The sequence below is a fragment of the Pelodiscus sinensis genome, chromosome 15, assembly GCF_052426305.1.
Source record: "Pelodiscus sinensis isolate ZL-2025 chromosome 15, ASM5242630v1, whole genome shotgun sequence".
Classification (NCBI taxonomy): Eukaryota; Metazoa; Chordata; order Testudines; family Trionychidae; genus Pelodiscus; species Pelodiscus sinensis.
In genome coordinates, this window is record NC_143066.1 from 31,030,629 (window position 1) to 31,042,745 (window position 12,117).

Below are 12,117 nucleotides of genomic sequence, written 5' to 3' on the forward strand. Positions count from 1 at the left end.
ATGATGGGACAAGAAGCAACAGGCTTAAATTGCAGCAAGGGAGGTTTAGGTTGGACATTAGAAAAAAGTTCTTAACTATCAGGGTAGTTAAACACTGCAATACATTGCCTTGGGAGACTGTGGAATCTCCATCACTGGAGATATTTAAGAGCAGGTTAGACAGTCATCAATCAGAGATGATCTAGTAGTGCTTGGTCCTGCCATGAGGGCAGGGGACTTTGATGATCTCCCAAAGTCCCTTCCAGTTCTAGCATTCTATGATTCTATTATTTTAGAGGCCTCATCCCCTCTCCATTTTTTCTTAACGGGTACTTCTCCCACAATCACCAAAACAAATGAACAGATTTGGAGTTTGGATCATGAAGACTATTATCATGCTGTGAAGCTCACCATAGCTCGGTCTATCAAATATTGCATATGTCTGTACAGATTTCACTGCACATATGTATTTATTGAAATGTAGGTTTGGACTGTGATTAATACTAGGTCAGCTTATGAACCTCCTGAGCAGTGATGGGTGTGTGGGCTGCATGAGTGGTCCTCTTTCACCTCAGTGGGCTGCAAGTCAATGCTGTGTGCAATCAGCACACCCCTCATTTCATGTGCCCTTGCTTTATGTGCATGTCACTTAAGTACCACTGGTAAGAAAAAAAAACTATGCAGACGGAAAGCAGCGGAATATGGCAACACAAAATGTCTTATAGGACACAGATAGAACTCCAATGTTGCCCACCATGGCTCTTGAGGGTGGGGCCTAAAGTATAGTCAGTATAACAAGCAGCATTTCTGCAACCCTACTCCATTCATCTTGGGAAATGTTCAGCTGCCTCCTTCTAGTTATGCAAAGTCCCAATTGAATTTGCCTTTGCCCTCCACAAACAATATGTCCTATGTCAAACCAGGACCTTTTCATGTACTGAGCCAAATTATTCTCCTGGGATCAGGACCAGGACACTGTAGGATTCCACTCACCAAGCTTCCTCTGCATTTTTCTGTTGAGATAGAAAACTAACCCACCAATCACCATCCACAGGCTAGCATGCCTAAACCTCACAGATCACCTTGTGCCTCCATATTAGCTCTGCGTCCCAAGTCCCTACTTCCTCCAATGAAGCCATTCTGCCATCCACCAAGGCTTTCCCTTTCAGTTCCCTAGAATGCAGGAAAAGTGGAGGGCTGAAGTAATACATGGCCACAGAGCTGTCCACTTTTAACTGCAGTTATCATGATCTTTTAGCTTTCTGGCACTTGTTGATTTTCCCTCGTCATACAGTGCCATCTAGGCTCTCCCTATATTCCAAGAGAATCACCACCAAGTCTTTCTTTTCAGCAAATAAAAAGAGGTACCCACAGCCCAGTACCATCTCCTTCACATCCATAAATAGCTTACACATCCAGGAATGATGAGGATGAAGATAGATTAACCACAAATCTTAGAAACTCTGGGATTCTTATTTCTGTCTGCTTACTAGCAGATTGCAGTCTCCTGCTAAGTATATTGTTCTGTGCATTTCCACATTGCCTGGTCTTAAAGCAGAGAGCTCCAAGGTGCTGGCAAATCCAGTCCCAGGTTAGTCTTAATTCACCTATAATAGAAGCATCGGAGATTACTGAGATGTCAGTCCACTTCAATCAGCATCAAGAACCAAGATAGACTGTACATGTCATCCTTCTCTACCTCTAGTAAGTGCTTCATTCAGTTGGCATGAACTTTCTTTTGAGTCTTACACTTGAATTTCATTCCACAACACAAAATGAGACACAGATGAAACATTTTGTGGCTGCACAAAGCAGGAAAATCTGAGGCAATGGCAATTGTGGTTCTTACAGTAGAATTTCAGGATTTTTCTTTTCAACTGAGCACCAGAAACAAATGTGACATGAATCCATCGCTTCTGTCAATTTCACTTGAGCTTTGGCCAATTTTACCCTTAACTTCCTTCCTTTCCCTACCTGCTTAGATGAGGACATTTGAAGTAGAGTTAACACAATTTTCCACTAAGTCATCTCATTTGTTTTCTGCAACATAAAAAGGAGAACTATGCATACCTGGTGCAATAAGACAAGCTGTGGCAAAGGGTTGAACAATGACCCAACTGAAAATATAGTGACAATATTTTTAATGCAATATGAGTCAGGGTAATAACAAAATCAAAGCAGTTACTGATGCAATCATGCATGAAGAATTAATTTACAAATTTAAAATTTATTTATAAAGTCAAATAATTAGAGAGCAATGTATAGTAATTGATTTAAAATCCAAAAAGATGTCAGTATAAATTATGTACAACATTTGCAAAGTTCTAAATAGAATATAAAAAAGATCATAAAATATATTGGCCCTTCCTAGTGTTCCAAGGTTAATGCATTTATATTTCATGAACATTAAAAACTGCTTTTTATCTGGATTTTTTTTAATTCTATGAAGAAGACAATAAACATATCAGGCCTGGATGCCACATTTAAAACATATTTATGAACATAGGCACTTAATGACCAAAAAGAAAATGAAGGAGATATAGTCTCAAGAAAGTTGTATTTTGACTACATACTGCATGCACAGACACTAATGTCCACTTTGTCTTCCAATAGATTTTAAATGAGCATCACTGGCACAGAGAGCACCTCTATAACAGCAAAATGGAAAGTTTGCAATTAGATTAGATAGGTTATAATGGAGTTTTTCATTCAGGCCTTGAAGCTCTTATGAGGTTATCAGTGCCTTCTGCAACGAGCATTCATTTATCAGAAACTGAATGAGTCTGTATAGAAACTGTCTCTTGACAGGTCTGAGCTATGCTGATTTTCATTTCCTTAACTCCATGATTGGTTTGGGGGGAGAAAGAGGATGTAGGGTTGTGATCTACTATGAGAGTTTTCCTTCCTTCTTTCAAGCCTCATCTCAGCGTTGACAGTCAGATACAGATAGGAATAAAATAAAGCTTGCAGTGCTAGTCAAGTTTTATATTGCTTTCAATGTATTCATTGAATAGAGCAAGATTAAAAGCTACTAATATTGTAGGTGTTTCCCTTCTGCTCATATCATGTCAGGGTTCTGATATAAAATAAGAGCAGTTATCTTCCAAACTAAGAGGTGATCAGGAGTGCAGTACTCAAGGGAATATCAACTTTTTGACAACTTGGATTTCAAATTTGAAATTAGTTTTCCTCCAGACACATTTTGATTTGTGCCACCTCACACAAAGTTGTATCAATCGGTGTCTCAGAAAGATATTCCCTCCACTCTGTCCTGGAATTTGTCTACTGACACTATTACTGACTGCAAATCTATTTAAAATGATTCACTGCTTAGTGAAAAGGAGAGCCTCTCTGCTCTGTATTTCATTCCTAATGCTTTGCTAATAGCTCTTTATTACTGCCTACTATTTTGAGAGAGAATTCTATCCATTATATTCACCATCCAAGTATCTCCCCACAGAGCAGAGGCTGAAAACCATACTGGTCCAGTCTTGGCCCTAGTACAAGCCACACAGTATCTCCTTAATCTGTCAGAGCCCTGAGCTCTTTCAATTCTCTACAGGCATATCCATGACACTTAACCAGTGTTTAAAACCTAAAATTTTAGACATAAGCAACTTTTACAGACCTATCATCATTTTAACTAACTGACAATCACATAGTTTATGTGAGTGTTTCAGAAAAGAAGGAAAGTGTCTTCTTTTAGCTTTGGCCAAGAGAATTGTTTTTCTCCCCACTACTCCCTGTGTGATAACTAAGTGATTGCAGTAACAGCAGGAATGCCCTATCCAATGGGATTATAACTGACATTCTACAGACTGCATTGGGTATAAAGAGCTCCCAACAACTGCCTCTGGAAATAGTGCAGACAGCATTTCCACTGATGGAATTAAATGAAATCAGCTGCATTGTGCTGCAGCCATCCAGTTTCCTCTTTGGCTGCAAGAACTGGCATGAACTATGATAAACCTCAGATAAAGCAGTCTCAGTCCCCTGATTTCAATGGAGAACTTATTTATTAGTATTCAGCATAACAATGCTGACTGACTTTTAATTTAAAAAAGAGGAGGAGGGAGAGAATGTGATAAAAATCTTATACCTAGAAGTGTGGTTTGAGTTTACAAGCGACTCAAATACTCCTTGATGACATCCTTAGCAAGCAGCTACTAAATGTACAGCTAGCCCTCTACTCAGGAGAATGGGTAGTGGACTCCCTATGAATCCTGCTGAGTTATTGAACATATTTACAGAACTGAAACATGCTGTTTCTCACTGATGTATGCAACATCTACCGCACTCCAGCTGTAAACAACACAGAAGGAAGGAGCATTTAAAAGAATATTTTCTTTAGTTACATTCAGCATTAGAACGCAGGATTCTTTTTCAGACACTCCCCCGCCCCCAAATTGCATTGTGTTTAAGCAGTCCTAACAGATCACTTCTTTGCCACTATAGAGGAAAGATGGGATATGTTAGGTAAGGACTGGGTATCAAAAGCAACAGATTTCCTTTGTCGCCTTGGGAAGGTCACATAACCACTCTGTGCCACAGTTTCTTGATAATTTTACCTTCTTCATAGTAGTGCAAAATTAATTAATGTTTGCAAATCATGATGAGAACCTCAGATAGAAAGTGACAGAGAACCAAAATCATAATTAAAAATACAGTAGTGTTTAGCTGATTGATCCATCTGTATAGCTGACATTTCAGACATTTAAAAGATCAGTAAGTTAAATCAGAACACTAACCATGTATTTTCTCTGTGAAATATTTTTACATAGTAAAGATAACCTTGCATAATCCACTTGTGGTTCTGTTTTGTTTCACTTACATATCATGAACAGGAGGGCATCCCTCACACAACACTCCCTAACAGTATACATTCTCTCCACAGATACTACTATGGTAAATGTAATGGATTACATGGTTACATATTTCACATACAACACAGTAAATCATATGCACTATAAAATACATAACTGAGCAATGCAATAACGTAAGTTCAAATGCATACACACAGGCACAGTACACTTATGGACAGAGGTAGCTCTCTAAAAGCCTTAAACTAAGGTCCGCACATAATAGCTATCTTTAGTACAAACATTACAATTAAATAAATAGAGTGGACCTTATTGCATGCTTTCACTTAGCACACCCAAGCTGACAGTTGCACAGATGTATTCAAAAATACTCTGCATGCATCCTCTTGCCAGGTGTGTGCAGTTCCTTCCTATATCAAATGAGTAAAAACTGGACAAGTAAGAGTTGCAGAACTGGGTCTCTAGATGGTAAACTCTTTAGACAAGGACCTTTTCTTCTTTCTCGACTGTGAAGTGTTATGCATATCAACGGCACTGTAAGGATCCTGCTTATGTACAACTATTGAACAATATAACCCCCCCATTCCCAATTTGAGGAGGACAGGAAAGAAATATAGTAATGAGGGCAGAGAGGTACAGCCATTAAAGTACATATATAAAACTGAATGATTTTTCATGGCTGAAATAACAATGGTTTTAACTTGTGGACATTGTTCCTTTTAACCCTCTACTTGCTTTATCTTGCTTTTGTTTGTGCCCCAGGACTGCAAGAGGGTTTGAGAAGAACCTCCCCAAAACTAAAAGTGGGAGAAATTTTTCTTCACCATCAGCGATGGAGAGACTACACTATCATCCGAATCGTCTGAGTGAGCCTCATCCAAAGGCGGAGAGAGTGTGGACTGCAACTGGTTCTGGGAGGACATGACTGAAATAACCACAAAGAAAAGAGAAACATCAATAAACATCATTGACAAAACCAGGCCTTTGTGGGAAGCGTAATATTCTCTGGGCCATTAGGTTACCACAATGACCTACTGTCATGAATAATTCTGTTCCCTCTTTTCCTGAATACAGTTATTAACACTATCCTCTCCTGCAAGAGACTGGCAAGCATTAAACTGACATACTAACCAAACTCGACTTTCTCTTACTTTCATTAAATCTTCTCAAGTGATTACACATCACAAAATAAAGCAGTTTGAAATTGAAGTCATCTCACATTATAAAAACATATTTAGTAGCAGTCTAGAAAAGGAAAAACTGACATAAGCAAGATCAAGTCAAGTGAAAGTGTCATGGAGAGGCCTTCAGACAGTCAGGAGTAAAGAAATGAGAGACAGGTGGCTGAGGACAATGATTGCTGACTCTCAAAATGCACTATAAAATACATATATAAATACTTACACATTAACAACCAAAAACTGTGACCAGACTATGTTTGTATCTTTTAAAAATATTTTGGATTAACAGAGGAAGGTCCTTCACTTAACTTGATGGCATTCTTCTATAGACTTTCAGAAAAACAGAAAAGTAATAAGAATGTTGGGGGTGGGGGCAAGATCTGGGCACTCAGAGCCCATGGAATGGAGGACCTTGGCATGGGGGAAGAAGACACACGGAGCCCCTGCAAGATGTGTTAGGGAGATTGGACAATTCCCTGAAATACAGGAGGATGGGAAGATGGCACGCAAGGACTTTGGGTAGGAGAGAACTGGATGAAAGCAAGGATCCTCTGAGGTATGAAATGTGCTCAGTCTACAAAAGCCATAAAGTATACAACCCCCACCCTCCTCAGGCAAATGAAGCTATGTACATTCCATGTGAACTGCTGTTTAGAAGATGAAGGAAGATTTTTCAGAAAAAAATATTTTTGAATGAGAGTACTGAGGATAGAAGTAATAAAGGGAAGCTGACATACTAATAAAAAGATGTGACTCCCACAATAAATTGCCGATTTTTAAAAGATCAGTCTTTTGTCTCTTGAATAAAACATGCCTGTTATTATTCTGGTCACTTAGCTTGTGTCCTCCTCTTAGGTTTTAGGCATTCTGGGGCATGTTTGTACAGAGTTTAGCTTAATAGGGTCCTTATTCTGATCGGGCAGTATTACAATACAAATAAATAATAATCACCACTAAGCCCCGTGCGCTAGCTTAGCTGCATTCAGACAGTGCCTTGTATACTACTAAAGAGGTGCAAAAAAAATGCCACCCCAGTTAATTAATGAAGCCAGAAATGCAAAGCTCCAATCTGAGATGGAAAAGGAATAAATCAATGAGTTTCACATATTGTGGTTGTCATCCCTATCTGACCAACTCTAAGGAAAGAAACAAATGTGAAGGAACAAGTAGAATCTCACTGAAAAAAAATTAAAAATCAGTCTCCAAAGACTGGTTATATTCAAAAAGCTTTGGATTTGAAATAGTTAAAGAAGTCACATGAAATGAAGGCCTTCAATAAAATGCCACTTACTTTAGCATTTTCCACATAGTGGAGTTTTACCTCTCTATTTATAGCTCAGTCTAATTTTACAAAGAGACAGTTAAGCCGTGACTTCATTAAAGCTTATAAACTAAATACTTCTCTGGAGAACAAAAATTTCATAATGGCTCTTTTACCTACCAAAGGTAAAACACAATCCAGCACTTGGAAGTTAAAGGTAAACAGTTTCAGACTAGAAATCAGACATACATTGTTAATAGAGGGTAATGAACCATTGTATCAATTTACTAAGGGTTATGACAAAAATCTCTACCACTGGCAATTTTCAAATCAACACTGGATTTTTTTCTAAAATATGTCCTCTAGTTTAAACACAAATTAATTCAGGGAAAATTGGGTGGCTTGTGTTATCAGACAGTCATACAAGATGACCATAGTAGTCCCCTCTGGTTTTATAATCTATGAATCCAGTAGAGACAGTACAATAAACACCAAGATGCCTCTAAACCTGGATAATACCTATTGATTCTGGCCTATATACATGTTGTCTTTAACACGTAAACATTTACAACTCATCTGAAAAGAATGCCAAAGGGCAAGGTAACTAAATAGCTTCTTGCAAAAATTATTTCCACAGAACACTTACAGCTGATCAAAAATCTAGAGTTAATCAAATACAAGTTTGAGGTTGGAAGGCAGGAGGTGAACAGCTTATTCAGCTGCAGAATAATAGGAAGCTATCAAGTCCCTTCCTAGCTATGAAATGACCAGAGAAGAGCATTATTGCATTGGAAACCTTTTTCATTAGCAAATTGTTAGATCAGGCATAAGCTAAGAGTTAGAGAAGCTGAATTTTTAGTGAATGGGATGGAATTAAATGGTTAAATTAGAACCAACTGCAGGGTAATCAGATGGTATGCATGATAGAGCATTCTGCTTCCTTCAGTAGTTAGTTGAATTTGCCTTTTGGGATGATTTGGTTATGCTGTCTATAAATGCCCATGCCTAAGGGTAAAAAGTCCAAACATCTGTTAGATTAATATTCATGTGTGTGCTTGCTCTCTCTTCAGTTGCATCCTAAATATCTTCTAATCACCAAGAGAGTTTTGAAAATCTGCCACTTTCTTAGGGGCAAAGAATAACCCTTTGCCCCCCAGTCTCTTTCTTTCAATACTCACCAGAAGAGGATTGCAAGGACAAAAGTTTGTGCTCCCTTGATTTTCTCTCTTCCCCTTCTGCACTAAGTTCCTCCACAACTTCTTCACTGGTTAGTTCACTGTTTTCACCATCTGAAATAATTTAGCTGTCAGAGAACTCATGACTGAGGAGTGATGGTTCTCTATTATAATTAATTATTTGTATTATAGTACTGTATTACTCATTAGCCAGATTTTTTAGAGCTAAAGGTTTTTATTTACCTGGTCTCTCATGAACCTGGAGACAACTGAAAAGACATGGTCACATTTATTTGGCTGACTGGAGATGCTATTTTATTAGCAGATAAATATATCCCCTTTAAGCAAGAAAGATGAAATCCTCCCAACCTCTCCATGGTTGAAGCCTGAAATGCCATAGAAACTCCCTGGCTGCATCTAGACTGGCATGATTTTCCGCAAATGCTTTTAACGAAAGCATTTGTGGAAAAGAGCGTCTAGATCGGCACGGACGCTTTTGCGCAAAAGCACTTTTTGCGGAAAAGCGTCCGTGCCAATCTAGATGTGGTTTTGTGCAAGAAAGCCCCGATCGCCATTATTGCCATCAGGGCTTTTTTGCGCAAAATGGTTCTCAGTTGTCTACACTGGCCCTCTTGCACAAAAGCATTTGCTCAAGAGGGCTTTTTCCCAAATGGGAGAGTCATTGTATTTGCGGAAGAACACTGACATTACATTAGATCGTCAGTGTTCTTGCACAAATTCAAAGCGGCCAGTGTAGACAGCTGGCAAGTTTTGCCAGTCTAGAGATAGCCCCTAAGTATAGCTACATAGTGAGCGTGAGCTGGAAGTAGACAGACTGCAGAGAGGCTCATCATATCCTCTTGGATACTACATTTACCCCTAGAAGTAGCTCCTCCAAATCAAAGTTGTGACAAATAGGTTAGACAGTATGGGTGCATCTACACAGTAGGGCTGAACTCGAAATAAGCTATACAAATTGAGCTACGTCAATTGCATAGCTTATTTCAAAATAGCTTATTTCAAAATTGGGAGCGCCTACACAGCACTTATTTCAAAATAGAGCATTCTTCCTCCGACTTCCTTTACTCCTTGTACAATGAGGGTTACAGGAGTCGGAGTAAGAAGTCCTCCAGCTTGATAGTATTTCAACATTATTTTTAAATAACAGCCTGCTGTGTAGATGCGGACTAAGTTATTTCGAAATAATGTTGCTGCATAGATGTACCCTTTGTGGGAAACCACACTGTCTGCCTACCTGTTTTGTGGTTATAGAATTTCAGTCTCCAAGACTACCAATCTTCTATTACACCTAAAGTTCTCTGGCAAATTGTGAGCGTGCCCATTCATAGCTTACATGCTTCTGAACATAGAGGGAAGTGAGATTACCAGGAGAGGTTGATGTGAAGGCTGAAAGTAAGCGTTTCTTGAGTGCTGGTGAGATTGGTTTCTTTTTCCTATAGGAAACAGCAGTACATGTTCTTTCACTTGAAGCACTGGAGGCAAAAGTCCTGCAAAAGATGAACCGCATTAGTATGAAGCATGGATCACTAATCCATCTGCAGAAAATGAAGGCAAGAAAACTGAGACAGATACAAGAAAGAAAAAGAAAGAGAAAAAAGAAAGAAAGCTATAATAACTCATAGAGGTGACAACTTGTAAACCAGATACGATTTCATAAGAGTTCATTTTATGTTGCAACCACCTTCTTGTTTAATCTTCCAAAGTACAACATTGGGCAGCATGGATGATGTGAGTCTGCTTTGAATTACATTATTGCTCTATGATTGTCTGATTGCTGTAAGTATGCTTCCTGACTATATGTCACTAAGTCAAAAGAGGCTCTTAGGAAAAAGTATCAGGAATGAAAGCAATCAGAAAAAATACCTAATGGAGCATTCAAGGACAATAAGGTAATTGGGGACAAACTGAATTTTTTGCATTAGTCTTCACAGCGAGGATATCAAGGATATTTCCAAACTTGACCCATTATTTTTAAGAGACAAATCTGAACAGGTGTCAACAAAGGAGGTTTTAGAACAAACTGATAAATTAAACAGCAATAAATCACCAGGACCAGATGGTATTCAGCCAAGATTTCTGAAAGAACTCAAATGTGAAATTGCAGAACTATTAACTGTGACTTGCAACACATCATTTAAATCAGCTTCTGTACCAAATGACTGTAGGATAGCTAATGGGACACCAATTTTTTAAAAGGTCTCTGGAGGTGGTCCTGGCAATTACAGGCAAAGGACTCCTGATTTGAGTACCAGGTAAACTGGCTGAAACTATAGTAAAGAACAGAATTGTACGACACATAAATGAACATAATTTGCTCGGGAACGGTCAATGTGCTTTTTGTAAATGGAAACCATATCACAACAATCTACTATAATTCTTTGAGGGGGTCAAAAAGCTTGTGGACAATGTTGATATGGTGGATATAATGAATTTAGATTTTCAGAAAGCCCTTCACAATGTCCCTCACTATAGGCTCTTAAGCAAAGTAAGTAGTGATAGGATAAGAGGGAAAGTCCTCTCCTGGTTTGGCAATTAGTTAAAAGATAGGAAACAAAACGTAGGAATAAATGGACAATTTTCAGAATGGGAGACATTAACAAGACTGGAACTTTTCAGCTTAGAAACAAGACAACTAAAGGGAGATATGATAGAGGTCTATAAAATTATGACTGGTATGGAAAAAGTAAATAAGGGTTATTTATCCCTTCTCACAACACAAGAACTAGAGGTCACCTAATGAAATTAATAGGCAGAAGGTTTAAAACAAACAAAAGGAAGTATTTCTTCATATATCACACAGTCAACTTGTGGAACTCCTGGCCAGAGGATATTGTGAAGGTAATACTATAACATATTCAAAAAAAGAACAAGATAAATTCATGGCAGGCAGCTCCATCAATCACTATTAGATAGTATGGGCAGGAATGGTGTCCCTAGCCTCTGTTTACCAGAAGATGTGAATAAACAGGGAATAGATCACTTGGTTACCTGTTCTGCTCATTCCCTCTGTGGCTCATGACATTGGGAATGGCTGAAGGACAGGATACTGGACTAGATGTACGTTTGGTCTGACGCAGTATGGTCATTCTTATGCTCGTCAAAAGAACACTTAATAAGTCTTTAAAAAACAATGTCTGGGCTATTAATTGGTCAGGGACCATGTACCATGGCTCCGGTAAAGTTAAAAGGCTGATTCTGCCAAGGCTGGTAGCCTAAGATCAAAAGTGTATTAAAAATTTTAAAAGTCCCCTCATACAGGCTGGTCCAGAAGAATGGCCACAGACAAAAATGTATTCTGCAGAGGGAGCCTGAAGAAATTGGGTTACCTGGCTAACATCAATGGACAGGCCTCCATGGAATCATAGAATCGTAGGACTGAAATGGGACAATGAGAGGTCTTCTAGTTCAATCCCCTGCACTCAAGCTAGAACTAAGCATTTGCTAGGCTATTCCTGATAAGGAATGTGAAACTGTATTCAGTATCCGGTAAGCATCACACTTATCAGGTGATGCTTATTGGGTGACAGTTAACTGGTGCCTGGAAACAGTCCACCATGAGTGAAAGGCTGCTCCAGCACTGCCTGGCCCACCACACTGTGGGACAGGGAGGGAGACTGCCGCTCCCCATGTGGGGCCAGCAGAGGAAGCAGCCCTGAAGGCTGGGGACTGTTCCAGCCGGG

The 12,117-nt window shown here is 39.0% G+C and overlaps 1 protein-coding gene across 6 annotated transcripts in view; it reads right to left on the reverse strand.

The window, feature by feature from the left end:
* Positions 1-2,103: 2,103 nt before the first annotated feature.
* The window catches only part of IQCE (IQ motif containing E), a 58,765-nt gene continuing 48,751 nt past the window's right edge, over positions 2,104-12,117 (reverse strand). For all 6 annotated transcript variants that reach the window (XM_075899607.2, XM_006112884.4, XM_006112886.4 and 3 more), the window contains 3 exons: positions 9,803-9,924; positions 8,420-8,530; positions 2,104-5,724 (listed from right to left, as the gene is read on the reverse strand). In XM_075899607.2, coding sequence (XP_075755722.2) covers positions 5,597-5,724; positions 8,420-8,530; positions 9,803-9,924 — 361 coding nt within the window. In that variant the 3' untranslated portion in view covers positions 2,104-5,596. The remainder of the gene's footprint in view (positions 5,725-8,419; positions 8,531-9,802; positions 9,925-12,117) is intronic.